The sequence below is a fragment of the Paroedura picta genome, chromosome 17 (genome assembly GCF_049243985.1).
Source record: "Paroedura picta isolate Pp20150507F chromosome 17, Ppicta_v3.0, whole genome shotgun sequence".
In the NCBI taxonomy this organism is placed as follows: domain Eukaryota; kingdom Metazoa; phylum Chordata; class Lepidosauria; order Squamata; family Gekkonidae; genus Paroedura; species Paroedura picta.
The window spans coordinates 8,122,644-8,142,673 of record NC_135385.1 but is presented as its reverse complement, the minus strand read 5'-3'; the positions used below and the strand labels follow the sequence as shown (position 1 = coordinate 8,142,673).

At 49.3% G+C, this 20,030-nt stretch overlaps 2 protein-coding genes across 2 annotated transcripts; one reads left to right on the top strand and one right to left on the bottom strand.

Annotated features, from left to right (window-relative positions):
• Positions 1 to 875: 875 nt before the first annotated feature.
• Positions 876 to 8,209, top strand: NT5M (5',3'-nucleotidase, mitochondrial). The gene is made up of 5 exons (XM_077317055.1): positions 876 to 1,324; positions 3,704 to 3,804; positions 4,493 to 4,553; positions 5,117 to 5,231; positions 6,312 to 8,209. Exons 1-5 carry the CDS (start codon positions 1,055 to 1,057, stop codon positions 6,452 to 6,454), a joined length of 690 nt encoding a protein of 229 aa, XP_077173170.1. The 5' UTR covers positions 876 to 1,054; the 3' UTR covers positions 6,455 to 8,209.
• A 1,669-nt stretch (positions 8,210 to 9,878) lies between these two features.
• Positions 9,879 to 19,964, bottom strand: LOC143827477 (uncharacterized). The gene is given in 8 exon segments (XM_077317056.1): positions 9,879 to 10,454; positions 10,456 to 12,026; positions 16,566 to 17,789; positions 18,049 to 18,177; positions 18,497 to 18,625; positions 18,831 to 18,908; positions 19,044 to 19,152; positions 19,314 to 19,964. Coding segments are annotated over 8 exon segments (3,414 nt in total). The 5' UTR covers positions 19,422 to 19,964; the 3' UTR covers positions 9,879 to 10,388.
• Between the last annotated feature and the right edge of the window lie 66 nt (positions 19,965 to 20,030).

The following is a 20,030-nucleotide window of genomic DNA, read 5'->3' as shown; positions in this document are numbered from 1 at the left end:
CTTAACCGACAGGCAAGCTAGGTGGGCGAGGGGGGAAGCTGACCAACGGCAGGAAGACGGTGTTGGGATGCCAGCCTCCAGGTGGGACCTGGGGATCCCCTGGAATTAAACTAATCTCCCGGCGACTGAGCTCAGTCCCCCTGGAGAAAAGGGGTGCTTTGGAAGGTGGACTCCCTAGCATTATACTCCACTGAGGTCCCTCCCTGCTCCAAATCCCCCCCCCCCAAAAAAAAACCTCCAGGTGTTTCCCAATTCAGCGCTGGCAACCCTACACTGACAACCCAGCAATCCCTTTGCCCCCCTCCTAGTAAGGGAGCGTTGACGCTCCGGAGTTTCTGCCCGGACACTGGTGGGGTTGACCTCCAAGGCGCTGGCCGGACTCCAGTCTAGCGGCCCGACCGGCAGGGCTGTCCTCTGCCAGGATCTGAACGGAGGGCAATATATTATGGACGCCCCGCTGGGTCCCTTCCAAGGCCCTTTCCAAGAGCTTTTGCAGAACAGGAAAATCTGTTTCCAAAGTCCCGCAGCCGCAGTGCCCGTCCTTAGAGGCGGCGCCCGCGGCTGCCCGTCCTCCTCCCGGACCCGGGAAGGAGAAGCCGAGCACTGCCGGGTTGGAAGGAGGCGCGGGGCTGAAATTGACCCGCCGCCGCCGCCGCCGCCGCTGAAACTGACCCGCCGCAATTGACCAGGCCGCCTCTTGGCAGCTGCCGGCCGTGCCCAGCAAGGTCGCCCCGGGCGCGCGCAGCCGCATTCCCCAGACGCGCGGCTGCCCGCAGAGCCCGGCGCGCCTCTCCATCCGCGCGGCGCCTTGGCGCTTGTTCTGCTGCAGGGGCAGGGGCAGGGGCAGGGGCTGGGGGTGGGCGGGGGTCGGGGTGGGGGCACCCAGGGGAGATGGGCTGGCCGCCGGCCGAGAGCCAAGCCCGGGTGGGGAGGGGATCCCGGCGGCCCGGCTGCGCTTTCGCGGGCGCAATGCGCAAAGGCGCAGGGGCGGAGCGAGGGGCTCGCCTGGGCTTGACAGCGCCGGGTCCGCGATGAGGCGTCCCCGCCGCCAGCCATGACCTTGGCGGGCCGGATCGTGCCCCCGCCGCTCGTCGCCCTGGCCACCGCCTGCCTGTCCCCCCCCAGAAGGGCCGGCTCGGGATGCGCCCCCCGGGGGGCGCGCCTGCGGGTCCTGGTGGACATGGACGGGGTGCTGGCGGATTTCGAGGGGGGCTTCCTCAAGAAGTTTCGGGCCACCTACCCGGACAAGCCCTACATCGCCCTGGAGGACCGCCGGGGGTTTTGGGTTTCCGAGCAGTACGGGAAACTGCAGCCGGAGCTGAACGTGAGTCTGCATTTTTGGGGCTGTTTTTATCGCATGGCTTTCGACTGACTTTGGGGATCCGAGGCGGAGGACGTCCCTCTCCATTTTTGTCCTTGCACAACAACCCTGCCGGGTAGGCCAGGGCTGCTGTTCCGAGGCCGCCCGACCGATCTGCAGGGCAGAGGGGGGATTTGAACCTGAGCCCCCCTGATCCCAGGCCGACACTCTAATCCACGGTGACCCAACCCGTTTCCACGGCAGAGCGGGATCGGAACCCGTCTCCCCGATCCTAGGCTCTCATCAGCACATTGTTTATTAGCAGGATGAGTCAGGGCATCAGGCAGAGTCATCGCTGGACTGTAGAGCAGCACACCTCAGTCCCCTCAGAGGGCAGAGGAAGGGAGCCCCTCACAACCCTTCTGAGCAACCCCTGCGCCCCAAATTCCACCCTCCTCGTGCATCACCCACAAACCACCAGGATTCCGCAAGCTGGAGTTGGCAACGAGATGATCCTTCCCTGTGGACACCAGATCACCGTAGTCCCATTCCATGAAGTCGTAAAAGCATAGAATAAGGGATTAGATCGGTCAATCAGAGAGGAGATGCCTATTGGCTTAGCTGCTCTGATGTCACAGCACTGAGGCGCTCTCTCTTTTGGCTGGGATGCCCTGGCAAGGTTGGATGAGTTAAGAGAAGCAGCAGGAGATTTTATTCTTAATATTCCACTTTTCACTACCAGGAGGAGTCTCAAAGCTGTTTACAAATGGCTTTCCCTTCCTCTCCCCACAATAGACACCCGGTGGAGTTGGTGGGGCTGAGAGCTCTGAGAGACCTGGTCTGAGAAGAGCTCTAAGAGAACTGGGGCTGGTTCCAGCTGGCTGCATGTGGAAGAAGGAGTGGGGGATCAAACCTGGTTCTCCAGATTACAGCTTTCCGCTCCTGAACCACGACACCACGCTGGCTCTCAAGAAGCCGGGCTGCTTTTTTATATCCCGCTTTTGACTACCCGAAGGAGCCCCAAAGTGACTTACAAATGCTTTCTCCTTCCTCTCCCTACAACAGGCACCCTGTGAAGACGGTGGGGCTGAGAGAGCTCTAAGAGGGTTCTCACATAATTGAGGCCTTTGAGCATCATCTGGGAGACGGTTGGGCTGTCTGAAGGTTGCGTAAACATTACAAAAGCCAGCTTCCTGTATTTCTTTATTCCCCTGAGCACAGAGTCTTCTAGAGCTGCAAAGGCATCACCCTTCTCCCTCTGCTCTTTCAGAACATGAAAGGAGCCCTGCCGGATCAGACCAGGGAGGGTCCTTCCAGTCCAGCCTCCCTTCTCACCCAGGGGCCAACCAGTTCCCCTGGAAGGCATGAAGGCCACTGTAGCCACTGGTACACTTCTCCACAAATCTGCCCCTTTTAAAGCTGTTTATTCCTCTGGACATCACTGCATCCTCTGACAGCAAATTCCACATTTTAACCCCTCTCTGTGTAAAGTGGTATTTCCTTTTGGCTGTCTTTAACCTACTGCCCATCAGCTTCATTGGATGTCTAGAGAGAGAAGGGGGGGGGGGATTTTAATTAAAAAAAATAACAACTCCACCCCAGGCGTAATTTTATAAACTTCATGTCCCTCCTTTAATAATCTCTTTTCTAAACACCATTCTGAGAATGGGAAATTCTCCTGGCAGGAGATATCTTTAGATTTTATTTCCCTCTTATTTTTCTCCAGCTTACAGCTTGGACCCAGACTATTGTGACGGGGTCCCTATAACATATGCTAAATACATAAATTAAACATCAATTTCCATAAAGGAAACATGCTCCAAGATTCCCTGGTATGTGCTGGGATATTTGGTTAGCATAGCAGAGTTTGCATGCTCCTGAGTGTAGTAAATAAATCTCTCAAGGAGTATACTGCAAAAACAAACAAACAAACCCGGTGAACTTACATTTCTTCAAGACACTCCAGTTCACATTCAGGTTGCAGTCGAACGGAGAGAAGCCTTGTCTAAATTCTTTCCTCATCACAAGTGGCCAGCTTGTCTGTGATCCTGTGTGTGGGTGGGAGTAGGTGGGCATCGTCTCTACAGGAGGGACCGGCAGACAATAGTGTCTCCATGGAAGGCCATGTGGAGGGAGTGGGGACAAAGTGAGGAGAGATTTGAGGGCAGCTCCCAGGTTAAGACAGAGAGCCATCCCATTCAAGGAGATATCACCCACACGGACCATGTGGAGGGAGGGAGAGGACAAAGGGAAAGAGAGAGCAGCTTCCAAGGGCAGCTCCCAGGTTAAGACCCAAGAGAGGCATCCCATGCAACACCTATAACCCCCTATAACACCTATAACAAGCTGAAATTCAGTAAAATGTGAAATTCAGTGTAATTTCTTTCCTCTCCCCTCCATCAGGAAAAGGCCATCAGCATCTGGGAGTCCAAGAACTTCTTCCTGGACCTCGATCCGCTCCCGGGCGCCGTGGAAGCTGTGAAGCAGATGGCGAATTTAGAAAAGTGAGTACACGGCAGCGGGAAGAGCTCAAGAAGGAGTGAGTGGGAGTGAAAGAGAAGCAGGATCTTGGGGAGCCCCACGGATGGAGCGAAGGATCTGGGATAATACGGTGTAGCCCAACCTTGGCTGCTGGGAGAGGAGGTGAGGTAAAGCGAGGGTCGGAGAGGAGGGAAGGAGAAAGAGAAAGATGGAACCAGGAAACTTCTGTGTACCAAACAGAGGACGTTTTGCCGCTGAGGAAGATGCCCTCCCCTAAACCAGAACCAGCATGGCGTGCTGATTGAGCACTGCAGTCTATAATCTGGAGAACAGGGTTTGATAACCCGCTGCTCTGCATGCATGGGTGATCTTGGGCTAGTCACAGTCCTCTTACAGATGTTCTCACAAAGCAGTTCTCTCCGAGCTCTCCCGGGGCCACCTACCCCACAGGGTGTCTGTTGTGGGCAGAGTAAGGACAAGGGGTACATCAACCGCTTTGGGGTAGCAAAAAGCAGGGTATAAATTTCAACTATGTTTCTTGCAAGCCAGCGTGGTGTAGCAGTTAAGAGGGGTGGCCTCTAATCTAGAGATGCAGGTTCAATTCCCCTCTGTTCCTCCACATGCAGCAGTTTTCTCAGAGCTCCCTCAGTGCGAATTTGATTTCACCCTCCTCCTTCTCTCTCTCTCTCTCTCTCTCTCTCTCTGAGATAGGACTGACCTATTCATCTGCACAAGCCCTATCAAGAAGTACCGCTATTGCCCTTATGAGAAGGTATGAAATCACCGGCAGAAATGGCAGAAGTTGCAAATTCCTTTTGCAGGACAGGCCGGGGGGGCTCAAGAGACGATGGAGGTCATGGTGGTGTGTGTGGGGGGTGTGTGTGCCCACACAGCTCTTTCATTCCTGCAAAAAGGGAAGGCGCTTAATCAGATTGCAGGGCCTCCGGAGGTCTCCCACCTTCCAGCAATCTTGGAGCAGGGAGTAAAAAATCCCTGAAAGCTCCCTTCACATAGCAGACAACCTAATCCAATCACAGCACCATGAGACTGGCAGCAATTCTCCAGGGTCTCAGGTCTCTCCTATCCCTTCCTGCCTGGTCCTTTTAGCTGGAGATGCCGGGGATTGAACCTGGGACCTTCTGCGTGCCAAGCAGAGGCCATGCCACTCAGCCATAGCCCCTCCTCGAGGGAGGTTAAGCTGAGAGGGAGTGACTGTTCAAGGTCACCCAGCGAGTCTCCACAGGGCGGATTTGAACCTCGCCCGACACGCTGAACCCGACCCCCCTCCGTGGGCGCACAGGGCTCTTTTTCCACCTGCCCTCTTTGGCTTTTCAGTACGCCTGGGTGGAGAAGCACTTGGGCCAGGAATTCCTCGAGCAGATCCTCCTCACTCGAGATAAAACCGTGGTCTCCGGCGACCTGCTGATTGACGACAGACCGGATATCGTCGGTAAGGAAGACGCTGGCCCGGCACAAGAAACATGGAATTTTGTAGGATGTGGGAATCAGGGGGTAGGATCTGGGGCGCGCTTCCACCAAGAAGCAGAGCTGACCATTCATTCTCACGAACGGTATCCGACACTGTGCTCCTGCACATGATACAGGAAGTTGCAAAGGTCGCTCTAGGGAGTATCAGAAAGTCTGTGCTTTTACCATAGAGTTTTTAGTGATTCCTAGAGCCAACTTCCAGGATAAGTCTAGGAATGGCCAGAATATGGTTTTACTACCGAGTTTTGAGTGATTCCTGGAGCTAGCTGTGTCCTTTGCTGTATAAGTATAGTGCTTATGACCAAAAAACATCTCTCTCGGTGTTGTGGCTTCCATTGGTTGCCAGGCAATTTAGAAGATTACAGCTACTCTATGATATACCATAGAGTCCGCCCTCTGAAGCCACCATGTCCTCTAGGAAAACAGGTCTCCTTAGCCTGGAGATGAGATGTGATTCCAGGTCCTCACCTGGAGGTTGGCAGCTGTAGCTGTGGTCACTATCAGCTACAACACCCCACCCGCAAACAAACCCAAACCTTTCTGCGCTTTTACTGGGGTTCACTGAGATCATTCCCACCAATCTTCTGTCCATAAGGACTAGAAACTTGAGTCATTCAAAAAAGAACGTTGAAAAATGTGAGGGAAGTTTCCGTCCATAAGGGCTAGAAACTTGAGTAATTCGTGTAAATAATACAATTGAAAAATGTGAGGGACGTTTCCATCCATAAGGGCTAGAAACTTGAGTCATTCATGTAAATAATACAATTGAAAAAATGTGAGGGACGTTTCCATCCATAAGGGCTAGAAACTTGAGTCATTCATGTAAAAAAGACAGCTGAAAAATGTGAGGGACGTTTCCGTCCATATGGGCTAGAAACTTGAGTCATTGTAAAAAATACAGTTGAAAACTGTGAGGGATGTGGACCCTCTCCCCACAACGAGGTCCCACGTATATGAAGTTTAGTTTGTGGACCGGAACAAGTTTCCTACATGATCTCACGCGGACCACATCTTGAAAAACATGGTTTTCTCTGCCTTCCAGGAGCCGAGAGGAGCCCCAATTGGGAGCATGTTCTCTTCACAGCCTGCCATAATAAACATCTGGATCTCCCCCCTCCTCGCAGGAGGCTCCATTCATGGACTGACGACTGGAAGGCTATTTTGGACAGCAAGCGGGCCGCCTAGAACCGGGCTCCTCGTGCCATTCTTCAGTTTGTCCCACTGGGACTCCCTCTGAGAGGCCCCCGAACCAGACATTGGACCTCCCAGACAGAAAACTCATCTCCATATCTTCAACTTTGGCTATGGAGTGAGAAGAGAACTGCGGTCCCAAGACCTAGAACCGGGCAAATTCAGTCAAAGAGAGATGGTAAATGGAAGCATCAGATATTGTGGACTTCCAGGGACACAATGCCGTTGCCATTTTTAGGTCATCTTGTGCCTGATAAGTGTCTAATTCAGCGCCCTTGTAGCCCATCGAGTGCTGTTCAGCTTGGGCTAGTCACAGTTCTCTTAGAGCTGTCCTTGCAGGGCAGTTCTGTCAGAGCTCTCACAACCCCACCTACCTCACAAGGTGCCTGTTATAGGGAGAGGAAGGAAAGGATGTTCTTAATCCCCTTTGGGATTCCTTAGGGCAGTGGAAAGCAGGGTATAAAAAACAGCTCTTCGCCTTCTTAGGTCTGGCCTCCATTGGGATGGAGACTGTTAGGTTCCTCCCCATTAGACAATTAGCAGTTTCAAAGAGAGGACTCGTATTTTCCAAAACAGCCCCAGGGAAGCTGGGCTCCGTCACAATACGGGATGCTGGAAGGGACAGGGCAAGTTTGGCGTCCCCTTCATTATAACCACATCTCGACATGGCTCTCCAAGGCTGGAAGATGTACAGTTGAGCCACAGGGTCCTTTTAGAATTTTGAAGGGCAGCCAAAACAATATGGCCACCATGGAAATTGGGTCAGTCACAAAATGGCCACCTTGAAGTTGGGTCAGTCACAAAATGGCCACCTTGAAGTTGGGTTCAATCACAAAATGGCCACCATGGAAGCTGAGTCAGTCACTGAAAAGCCAGCTTGTTATAGTGATTAGGAGTGTGGACTTCTAATCTGGTGAGCTGGATTTGATCCCTCGCTCCCCCACATGCAACCAGCTGGGTGGCCTTGGGCTAGTCACAGCCCTGATAAAGCTGTTCTGACCAAGCAGTAATCTCAGGGCTCTCTCAGCCTCACCCATCTTACAGGGTGTCTGTTGTGGGGAGAGGAAAGGGAAGGGGATTGGGAGCTGCTTTGAGATCCCTTCGGGTAGAGAAAAGCGGCATATAAGAACCAACTCTTCTTCTTCTTCTAAATGGCCACCATGGAAGTTGGTTCAGACACAAAATGGCCACCATGGAAGCTGGGTGTAGTCACCCACGGCCTAACCCCCAAGCCCTCTGCGTGGAGGCGGCCAGTTCCCTAGTTTGGGGCCAAGTCCATGAAAGCAGGAGGGAAAAGGGTGCAGATCCCTGGCTGGGAATCCCTGCCTAGAATAAACCTTTCTTCATCGTAAAGCCGGACTTAAACCAAACTTAGAAAATGTAAAACCGGATTTATTTGTTTTTTTGCCAAGCCAAGCCAGGCTAGGAAAATCCTCTCGAGAACCTTTGGATGGCAAAAATGTTTTTGTCACTAACCTGGGGACCTTCTGAGGCTTGGCCATTACCGACTGGAGCAGAAAAGCTTTGAGCAAGGCCAGCCCTACCTGATAAAACAGCGCAGATAAATTTAGTGCGTCCCGTGGGTAACATTTCATGGGACAGAACCCCCTTCATCAGACGCATGAAATATCATCTGTAGGTACCAGAGAGAGAGATGCACACGTACGGGAATAACAGAACCTTGGTCTCCGACGAAATATAATAAAATTAAAAAATAAATAAAGATAAAACGTTTGTGCGGCCGCGAAAGCTTATACCCAGAATTAAACTTTGTTGGGTTTAAAGACGCCGCCTGGACTCAAATTTCACCCCAAGATTCTTTGGTGTTGTCATTAAGAAGACCGACAGTCTTAGATTTGCAGGATGTTTGAAGCAAAGCGCTCTGCGCTAAATGAAAACACAAATTCTCCCCTCAAAGGGCTACAGGAGGAGAAGCACACATACGTGAGAAAGCCCAAAATTGAGACGGGAGGTCCTTACACAGGACACAGTAACCCCCCCGCAAGCAACAACCCCTTTCTAAGAACAAAGTTTTATCTCTTCCTTCCTAAAGCTCCACCTGAACCTGTAGCTTTGGGCATTGTGTAATTCCCAGTGGTCTGACCCTTATGATACAGGGGATAATTTATTTCATTTTAATTATTTCTTGGATTTCTCTCACGACTTTCCTGGCGCCTCGAGGGGGCTGAACAATTCAAACCATAACCATTTTTTCCCCATTAAAAAACAAATAAACCTTAAAATAGCAATACACAGAAACAGCCACAAGATGGCGCCACAAGCTATCATATATTTTTACTGAGTCCAGCCAGTCAATAGGGGATATATAATACAGAGATGCTCAGCCAAGGTGGGACCCCTGATCGAATGGTCACCCCCCTTCCGGCCTCAACCAAACGCAAGGGATTCTGGGAAGCTCAGCCAAGGGTTCGCGAAACCCTGCAGTTTCTTGAGGGCCCTGGAAAAGTTTCCCGAATGGGTGGGAGTTGTTTTTTAAACCTATTTTTTCAAAATCTGTTAAACATTTATTGGGTGACGTGACCGTAGGGGGTCCTCTCAACCCACTGGCCTCTTCCCAAAATGGCCAATGATGGGTCTGGAGGGGGTGGGAAGGGAGTGGCCTCGGGTGGACCCGTACATAGCTCTGCTTCCCGGCCCCTTCTGGGGTTTCTCAAAGCCTGAAGGACGTTTTGGAGATTTCACAACAGTGAAAAGGTTGAGAAAGGCTGGCCTAGAAAGTGCCAAGGAACATAAAATTTGTAAGAAGGGTCCTGCCGGATCAGCTCAAGGGTCCGTCTCGTCCAGCATCCTGTCTCAATCAGTGGCCGGACAGTTCTTCTGGAGGGTCAACCTCAGGATGTAGAGGCTGGCAAGAGAGAAGCACGAGAATAGCCAGTGGAGCTGGAGCTTTGGCCCTTGCTGGTCTCTTGATAATTTGGGCAGATACCTCCAGCCCAGCCAAGACTTCCCCCCAGGCTGGTGCCTCAGAAAAGGGACATGCGATCTTCCTTTTTTTGGCGAGATACAAAGCCCTCCATCTTGGTCGAAGGTTTCTCATTCTATGTTGGTGAATAGAATAATAGGGCTTGTACAAGTAGGCAGACAAGCCGTGCTCCAAACATTTTTGCAGGGCTATCAAAACCAGAGGGTCAGTCTCGCTCTCAGCCGATACAATCTACACAAATTTGCCTGGAGCGAGAGGAAGCATGATTTAAACAGTTCAGATAACCTTCCCCACTGAAGGAGAATATTCAGTGCAGTCTGGAGAGCCACGGTTTGGCTACCCCCCCCCCAAGGTGACAGTTACTTATTTACATGCTCACCATGTCTCTGATGCAAGCGGGGGCATTTGCACTGTGACTGACAGAAGCCATTAACAGAGCATCAATGCCCAGCTGAATGCTCAAGAAGCAGACTCTTTGGGTGAAGAATTCTCTTTATTAAAGACTGTAATGAAACAGGTACATAAAGTTCTTTGCTGAAACTAAAGTTAATGCCGGCTCACTTATTTACATGGCCGTCCTAAAAGACTCTCCTTATATTTCTTTTGGTGTGCAAAACCCAGGTGACGTATTTCGTGTTCCCACACTACAGGACTGCAAAAGCAGGTGATAAAGGAGGCCCCCCAGGACATACCACATTTCCCTCCCAGGAGGCAGCAGAAACGAAAGGCCCATACAAAGGTCAAACAAAGACATCAAGCAAAGAGAACCAATGTGTATAGAACAAAACATAATAAGCAATTGACACATCATAAAGCATAAAGTCTTGTGACTCCATGACTCAAACTTCCGTTTTTGTTTTTTACGTTTTATTACCATTTCATTGTATACGCACAAAATCGTAAAATGCAAAACATGTACTGTAGCTGTAGAAGTTTTTCATGCTGAGTAAAACTCCAGCCTGAGCATTCAGAGGTTTTATTCCACTATGTAAACTTGTGCAACACTTTTGAATCTTTTCCCACATTTTGAGCATTAGAAATATTTCTCCCCAGTGTGGGTTCTCTGATGCTGCTGAAGAGTGCCACTCTGACTGAATCTCTTTCCACACTCTAGACATTCAAAAGGTTTCTCCCCAGTGTGGGTTCTTTGATGGCGCTGAAGAGTGCCACTCCGACTAAATCTCTTTCCACAATCTGAGCACTGAAAAGGTTTCTCCCCTGTGTGGGTTCTCCCATGGCGTTGAAGATTGCCACTATCACTGAATCTTTTCCCACACTCTGAGCATTCAAAAGGTTTCTCTCCTGTGTGGGTTCTCTGATGCTGTTGAAGATGGGCACTCTGACTGAATCTCTTTCCACACACTGAGCATTCAAAAGGTTTCTCCCCTGTGTGGGTTCTCTGATGATGCTGAAGAGTGCCACTACGAATGAATCTCTTTCCACACAATAAGCATTCAAAAGGTTTCTCCCCTGTATGGGTTTTCTGATGCTGTTGAAGATTTCCACTCTGATTGAATCTCATTCCACACACTGAGCATTCAAATGGTTTCTCCCTTGTGTGGGTTAGCTGATGGCGTTGAAGATGGCCACTCCAACTGAATCTCTTTCCACACTCAAAGCATTCAAAAGGTTTCTCCCCTGTGTGCGTTCTTTGGTGCTGTAGAAATATGCCACTCTGACTGAATCTCTTTCCACACTCTGAGCATCCAAAAGGTTTCTCCCCTGTGTGGGATATCTGATGACGTTGAAGATCGCCACTCGAACTGAATTTCTTTCCACATACAGAGCATTCAAAAGGCTTCTCCCCTTTGTGCATTCTTTCATGATGCTGAAGAGTGAAACTCTGACTGAATCTCTTCCCACACTCTGAGCATTCAAAAGGTTTCTCCCCTGTGTGAGTCCTTAGATGCCTTTGAAGGTCACCATTCCAGCTGAATCTCTTTCCACACTCTGAACATTCAAAGGGTTTCTCCCCTGTATGGGTCCTCTGATGGCACTGAAGAGCACCACTCTGCTTGAAGCTCTTTCCACACTCTGAGCACTCAAAAGGTTTCTCCCCTGTGTGGGTCCTTTGATGCCTTTCAAGATCGCCACTCTGCCTGAAACTCTTTCCACACTCCGAGCATTCGAAAGGTTTCTCTCCTGTATGGGTTCTGTGATGCTGTTGAAGGTGGCCATTCAGACTGAACCTCTTTCCGCACTCTGAGCATTGGAAAGGTTTCTCGCCTGTGTGGGTTCTGTGATGCTGTTGAAGTTCGTCATTCATACTGAATCTCTTTCCACACTCTGAGCATCCAAAGGGTTTCTCCCCTGTGTGGGTTCTTTGATGGTGCTGAAGACTGCCACTCTGACTGAATCTCCTTCCACACTGTGAGCATTGGAAAGGTTTCTCCCCTGTATGCGTTCTCTGATGCTGCTGAAGGTGGCCACTCAGAGTGAATCTCTTTCCACATTCAGAGCACTCAAAAGGCTTCTCCCCCGTGTGGGTTCTCAGATGCTGCCAAAGATGGTTATTCTGACTGAATCTCTTTCCACACACTGAACACTCAAAAGGTTTCCCCCCTGTGTGAGGCCTCTGATGCACTTGAAGAGCACCACTGTGACTGAATCTCTTTCTAAACTCTGAGCATTGAAAAGGTTTCTCCCTTCCGTGTGTTCTTTGGTGTACAAGGAAATTAAATATATTCCTGAAGTACTTTCCAAACTGAACGTATTGACTTGCCTTCAGTATCCTGTGCTTTGGGAAATGTGCATTGACCTTTCTTCCTCCCCTCTTCTCAATCATATGGATGCCTTTCTTTCTCTTAGGTTTCCCTCGATTCCTGTCCTTCTCTTTCACGTCCTCATTTTTAACTCCGCCTCGTATTTCCTCACCCTGCGCATTCCTCTGATCATCCCCTGTGGGAATAAATAGAAATATTCTGTTAGCACCAAGGAGGCCTGGTAAGGTCCAGTCATTTTATGTGACTGCGACAGGTAAGCATTAATGACCCTTGTCTATATTTTCCCAGAATTTCCTTGACCTCTCCCCAGAATATCTACTCCTCAAGGATACCTCACTCCCCACCTCCGGGAACCATGGCTGAGCTCCAGATTTTAGGCCCCCCAAATCCTCCCTCCCTCCTTACGCAGCTGTCTGTGAGATTGTACGGAACAAAATGTTGCTCAGAAGAGAATCAGAACCCCCCAGGTGAAAGCAAAGGACAGGAATCAGGGCAGCCCTAAAAGAAAGAAAGGCAGCCGTATGGTTGAGAAGCAAGAGGGTCGAAAGTGTCATGTTCATTTTCCAAAGCACACGATAATTCAGTCGGACAAACGCACAGAGTTTGGAAAACGCTCCAGGAATAATCTCATTTCCTCGTGCAGCAAAGAAGACACAGAAGACAGAAGCAAAGAAGACACAGGGGAGAAACCTGGACACCAAACTGGCTTTCATGTCAGGGTTCCCTTGCAGTTTCTTCCCTCCTAGGAAATCTCCCGTAGAGATTTTGGATGGCTAACGCCATAGGATCCACCCTCCAAAGCTGCCATTTTCTCTAGGCGAATGGATCTCTGTGGTCCAGAGTTCAGCTATAGTTATGGGAGACCTCCAGGTCCCACCTGGAAGTTGGCAGCCCTGGGCCTGACAGAAGCCCCCGAGGGGCTCCCCACTACCTGACTCACCCAGGACTGGCTGCTGAGTGCTATTCAATTCCGCACAGAAAAAGATTACACCATGTCAGACGACAGGCAATAAACAAGAAAAACTCTGTGGCTAAGAAAGTGACCCAACTTTTAAACAACCGTCAAGGAGCTTTCGGTTACTTGTGTGTTTTATTTCGACGGGAGACTCTCAGCATCCAACGGATCATCTGTTTCTTGTGTGTTTTATTTTGACAGAAGTGTCTCAACATTCAATTACTGTACCGTGTTTCGGTCCACCAAAAGGCCTTCCTCAGATTGTTTTTGTGCTATAAAGCCATCAACAAAACACCTTAATGCAGAGGCCTCATACCTGCACAACCTAAAATTACAGTTTTTTCATGGGGCGAACACGCCGTCAAGTTGCCCCACAACTCTGGTTACAAAGAACCCCCCGAAGTCTCCTTCAAAACACTGTGGACATTCCTGAGGGACCAACTCTAGGATATTTATGAACGATCGTCCGACAAACAGCAGAAAAGAATCTTCCCCTTAAAAAATGCCATTCAACAAATACTGCTTCTCCAGTCAGGTTGCAATGACATCACCTACAACTCTATAACATAACCCAAACATTTCTTATAACCCAACTCAAATAATGAACGGTAGAGTCCTAGCGTTAACACGAGAGAATCCTACTCTCCGTTTTTCATTCGAAAATCCTGATTTCTGGTTATAAAAACCTAGAAGGATCTAAACATCTAACCATTAAATCCAGGATCCTCAATATAGGAAGCCACGGCTGCTTAACCTCACAAAAATAAGGACGCAAGTTCTTACCCTGGGACAACCAGTCCTAAGGGGTAAGGATAAATCGCGTAAGAATACCAAGTACTTAGATTGCTTTATTACAGCCCTTTACAACCCACATCCAAAAGGTTTCTCCCCTGGGTGGGTAATTAGATGCTTTTGAAGAGTGCCACTCTGACTGAATCTCTTTCCACACTCTGAGCATCCAAAAGGTTTCTCCCCTGGGTGGGTTTCTTTTTTAAATAAGATTTTTATTTTTATTTTCCAGGATTAAAGATAATGAAATACAGGCAATCTACATTGTTGATACAGAAAAAGAAAGGTTATGCTCTTCATTTGATACATTTAGTTCCCCGTTTCAATCCCCTTTTGTAATATTTAAAGATCATGCAATGCAAGTAATCTACATTATTGATACAGAAAGAAAAAGATTATGCTCTTCGTTTGATACACTTGATACCCCGTTTCAATCCCCTTTTAACTTATTTTCTTAGGTAAATCAGATAAGGGCCCCATTGTTCTTGAAAAGTCTCTTCTCTTCATTTAAGATTATAAGACTCCACATGGCTACAATATTATGGACTTTTACCCAAAGCTTATAAACTTTTTCACGTTTCCACCACATTTAAAAAGAGAAGTCTACTTTGTTACCATCGTTTCAACATTTGTTTGCACAGTTTTTAACAATTTTAACAATCATAAACAATTTATACTTAACGTGGTCTTAGAGCCATCCTCATTTCCACTAGGGAAAAGAAAAAAGGAAAAAATAAAAGCCTGCTTAGTTGTACGGAAAAAGAAAAATATATATATATATATAGGTTGTTAAGGTTGTTAAGTTATATAAGTGTATGTTATTAATACAAAAAAATGATAAAATAGAGTCTTCATTAGTTAGTAAAATAAAGTCTTCGTTAGTTACATTTATACCTCCTCAGTTAGGTGCCTCCTTTTAGTTATGCTTTAAGTTTAAGCTGAGAGTCACTACAGAGATATGTTAAATAATTCAAATTCAGCTAACATAGGAAATCTAAGACCACACACTTACATGGTAGTATAAACCCATTCCATTAAGTGCCTCCTTTTAATTAAGCTTTAATTTTGGGCTGGTAGACACTACGAAGTTCAGCTTACTTAGAAGATCATAGACCCCAGATTAACTTCTTAACTAGTTATATTGCCTATATGGCTACGGAAAAAAGCAGAAGGAGGAAAAGAATTTCAACCACTGTGTTTCAAGCTTCTTAAGGGGGTCTCGTATCGAGGCTTGTTACATCTTGTTGTTCCCATTGACTTATGTTCTGTCCAATTAGCCTTTGAGTTAGAGAGTGCAGTTGTAGTCTTTCCCTCGGAGTATACATCGGTGAATCTTGAAACAGTTGTACCTCCTGGGCTCCAATATCAGTACAGTTTTTTTTCCCCAAGAAGCTCCTTTGAATCGATTACTTTCACAGCAGATCCATATATCTTTTGATTGGTTCTTGTATACTGTAGCTTTGGAGTGGCTGTATGTCTTCTTAGGCAGGGCGTCCTTATCTAGGCTGCAAAGCTCCGACATCCCCTTTTCCATCTCCATAGTTTCAAGTTTCTCTTCTGCTGGTAATTTTCCACCTTGTTTAGAGCTATCATCAGCCACTGTTATTGATTCATCATTCCTGTTAGAGACTTCTTCCTTGCTGCCCTTGAACTCCTTGAGCATGTTTTTAAGCAAGCCATCTGTAAATGCTTTCAAATCTTGTGTTTGTCTCTCTAATAAGTAAGCGAATTTCTTTAGCATGGACATTATCTAGGCTTGAAATTTTGTAGGCAATTTTGCAAATAACTAGTAGAGGTCCTACGGAGTCCTAACGAAAAGCAACAGTCTGTTTTGATATTAAAGCAATGCCTCGTACCGGAACAGAATTTTCGCGAGATCTTCCCACCCACGGCAGTAAGAGCTACAAAACAAATGCAGTAAGAGCTATTACTAATTAGTTTGAGTTATTTTAAGTCCTTCTTCTACTTAGAAAAGAGAATTGGCCTGCCTCATATCAAGGTGGCTTCAAGCAGAGCCAGAGACAGGGGGAAATGAAGAAACGGGAAAGTACTTGCGTCTTTATGCGTTGTTTGATGTCTTAATATCTTGGAGTTTAGCAGATGTTCTCCCCTCAGTTCACAACATTCCTTTGCAGTAAATCGTAGTAGAGGATCAAAGTAGATTCGCTTATCTTCCTGTCACTCTAGCTTGCTTGAAGAAATCGGCTTTCCACGCCGAGAGTTTATTCCAGGGGAGAAAGTGCCGGGGGAAACCCCACTCACTGTTTATAGGCTCGATCTGATGTCTGCCAGATGTTTTCACTCCAGAGTTGTGATGAGTCGAAAGTCTTGCAGGGAAGTATCCAATTAGCTTTGTAGGTTAAGATAAGAGCTTTGTAGATTGCAGAGTTGAAAGAAAAGAAAAAAGTTTTGAAATGGCGGACGGCACTTACTGGACCCTGTGCACACTGAGCTTGCGTTCCAGTGGGATATTAATTTCCCTGCGGAACAGAGAGGCCCCAGAGATTCACAAGGAATTCCTGAGTAGATGGTGTGTGGGTTTGCGTACCCAAAACCCGATTCTGTCAATCACAGCAGCGATTGACCCTCAGTGGAACAGGAGCTCGAAGTATTCGAGCTATCCAAGTGCCATGTCTCCGCCCCCCTCTTCCTGAGTGTGGATTCTCTGATGGTACTGAAGACTGCCAGTGAAACTGAATTTCTTTCCACATGTGGAGCATTCAAACGGTTTCTCCCCTGTGTGGGTTCTCTGATGCTGCTGAAGACTGGCACTACGACTAAATCTCTTCCCACACTCGGAGCATTCAAAAGGTTTCTCCCCTGTGTGGATCATTTGATGTTGTTGAAGATGGTCATTCCGACTGAATCGCTTCCCACACTCTGAGCATTCGAAAGGTTTCTCTTGTGTGTGGATTCCTTGGTGTAGTTGAAGACTGCCACTTTGACTGAATCTCCTTCCGCACTCTGAGCACTGGAAAGGTTTCTCCCCTGTATGTGTTCTTTGATGCTGCTGAAGTTGGCCACTCTGACGGAATCTCTTTCCACACTCTGAGCATCCAAAGCGTTTCTCCCCTGTGTGGGTTCTTCGATGGCGTTCAAAATTGCCACTCCAGCTGAATTTCTTTCCACATATGGAGCATTCAAAAGGTTTCTCCCCTGTGTGGATTCTCTGATGCTGCCGAAGATGGCCACTCAAGTTGAATCTCTTCCCGCACACTAAGCATTTAAAAGGTTTCTCCCCTGTGTGGGTCCTTAGATGCCTTTGAAATTTGCCATTCCAACTGAATCTCTTTCCACACTCTGAGCACTCAAAAGGTTTCTCCCCTGTGTGGATTTTCTGATGTTGTTGAAGAGTGTAACTCCGGCTAAATCTCTTCCCACACTCGGAGCATCCAAAAGGCTTCTCCCCTGTGTGGGTTGCCTGGTGCTGCTGAAGCTGGTCATTCCGATAGAATCGCTTTCCACACTCTAAACATCCAAAAGGTTTCTCCCCTGTGTGGGTTCTTAGGTGCTTCTGAAGGTTGCCATTCCAACCAAATCTCTTTCCACACTCTGAGCATTCAAAAGGTTTCTCCCCTGAGTGGGCTCTCTGATGCCGCTGAAGGTGGTCATTCCGACTGAATCTCCTTCCGCACTGTGAGCATTCAAAAGGTTTCTCCCCTCTGTGTATCCTTCGGTGCACAAGGAAATGAGATATACTCCTGAAGAGCCTTCCAAACGGAATGCATTTACCTGCCTTCGTTATCATGTGCTTTGGAGAATGACCATGACACTTTCTGCCATCTTTTTTCTCAACCATACGGCTCGTTCCTTTAGGCCTTTCTGGATTTCTGTCCTTTTCTTTCGCGTCTTGGTTTTTAGCTCCACCTTGTGCTTCCTGATCGGGTTCTTCCCCCTCTGCATCCCTCTGGGCATCCCCTGTTGGAATAAACAGGTGCATACTTTTAGCACCTGGGAGGGCTGCTAAGGAGCCAAGGAATCTGTGTAACAGGGAAGAATTCATGGCCCTTTGGCTTCGCCCACCTTGGCTCATCTTCACCACACTCTGCACCTCTCCCCAGGATATCTACTCCTTAAGGATGCACCAAGCCCCACCCCCCTGGCAGGAGCCACAGCTGAGCGCTTCCCCGTGGCTATTCTTGCCTTGTCCTCTGACATAACCGTGAAGGATGCTCACTCTCTTTCGTCTTGTCTGGGGAGCCAGTCTGATCTTGGGATCCGTTTGAAGAATTCTGCAGCCTTCCCTGGGATGCAGGGCCCTCCTCTGTCTCCTGCACTGTCTCCCACATACTTCTGGCTTCTTTGGCTCCAAGAGAGAGAAAGAAAGACAAAGCTGATTAATCTTATGTGGTGGAAAACATAAATTCAGTTCTCTGGGAGGACAGAACCATATCCAGGGTCCAAGCCTGCTCTCAGGCACAGCCCCCTCCCACCTGGTCTTTCCACCTGGAGATGCCGGGGATTGAACCTGGGACCTCCTGCAGGCCAAGCGGAGGCTCTCCCCGTGACTCCCAAGGGTTCCTCCCGAGAGGCCTGAAAGCACCGCATTGCTATTCAGTGTTTGGATTTCTGCCTCATTAAAATGGCAGCCATTTGCAACTTTGGCCCCCGGGAGGAATCCTTACCCAGAAAGGCCAGATCCCGAGAGATCTCCCGCATGACTTCCCCGTGCAGAGCTCTTTGTCCGGGATCCAGCAGGGCCCACTCGGCCTCCGTGAAAGAGACGGACACCTCCTCCAAGGAAAAGGGGCCCTGCAGGAGAAAGCAGACCCCCCCTCAGAGATCTCGCCTGGCAGAGACTGAACCCCGGAAGGGAGGCGTCTGGGAAGGGACAGGGCGCTTGGCTTGGGGTGGGTCAAGGGGAGGGGGCTCAGAGCATCTCCCGCCTGGACCCCTTGCAGGGACTGCAGGAGCCCCCCTGGGGGAGGAGGAGGGACCCGGGCTGACCCCCTCTCCCCTCTCCTACCTGGACTGGAGGGGCAGCAGCCGATTCCACACCTCTGGGAAGACGACTGTTCAAGGGCATCTCTGCCCTGCCTGCGAGGGAGATGAGGGAGGAGGGTGAACTCTGCCTCGTGTGAAGGAGGAGGTCATTTTCTTCCTGAGCTCAGCCCTCCCCCCACCCAATTCAGGGGGGTGCCCCAAACACATCCCGGCCCAAAGAGACCTTACCAGGGGAGAGGGCCTCCTGGACACGCTCCATGGCCTGCGCCTTCTCCTCAGAAGGAGCTCCTTCTGCCCCTCGGAATGTGCCTTCTTTCCTCCCGGATGGGGCCCGCACCTGAAGCAGCAGCAAGGGAGGTGGGGGAGAGAGACGGGATGGAAAAGAAGGAGGGTGTGAAATCTCCCGCTTGGAGGATGGAGAAATGTCTGGCAGGGAACCTTGCGGAGAAGGCCAGAGACGGTCGCTTGAATTGGACGTCCCTGGAGGAGCCCCCTCACCTGCCCGGCCTGCCTCTTCTCCTCGGCCTGGCTCAGGAGGAAGCCTTCGGCCAGGGCCACCGCCTGGGCGCTGCTCTCCGGCCCACATCCTCTGACCCAGCGCTGCATCTCCCCGGGCAGGACGGCCAGGAACTGCTCCAGGGTCACCCGAGTACGAAAACTGAATATATGATTTTTCCGTTGTCAGATATCGATGCCTACTTTGGAGTCGCCCCGATCTCCCTCGCCGCTCACGGAGAACTGGGTCCCGGTTGTGTATTCAGAGCTGAAACCCTAATCCTTGTGTAACTTTTTCCCTGTGTAACTTTATATAATCCACGTAGGGATAATCCATCTGACAACTTTTAAACTTCTCACAATCTTGCCAGTTGTGTGTCTTACTGAGAAATCGGGGTTCTTCATGACAATTGTTTGGCTCACTCGGAAAGTGACTCTGCCCCTCCTTGGCCTTGGATGTGGGCATCACAGGTCACTCCCAGGGGCTGCGTTTTAGGACAGGGGGGGGATTTGGGGGGGCATCTCAGCAGGACCAAAGCCTCAGGGGAGACACCCCCCAGCAGCTCCCAGAGGGGGTCACCCCTCTGCAGGTTAAGGGAATTTAGGATTCCCTGTCTCTTTCCCCTTCTCCCTCCGTCTCCCTGTTCTCCTGCTCTGCCCCCCTGCGGGACCCTCTTTGGGGTCTGCACAGTTCTCATAGGGCCAAAGGCTGCCCTTGCC

Bases quoted from the DNA above. Each gene is read 5' to 3' on its own strand.
- NT5M (XM_077317055.1), top strand. From the start codon at position 1,055: ATGACCTTGGCGGGCCGGATCGTGCCCCCGCCGCTCGTCGCCCTGGCC. The intron at 3,805-4,492 runs GTGAGTACACGG...TCTCTGAGATAG, and splicing joins CAGATGGCGAATTTAGAAAA to GACTGACCTATTCATCTGCA. The intron at 5,232-6,311 runs GTAAGGAAGACG...TCTGCCTTCCAG, and splicing joins CGACAGACCGGATATCGTCG to GAGCCGAGAGGAGCCCCAAT.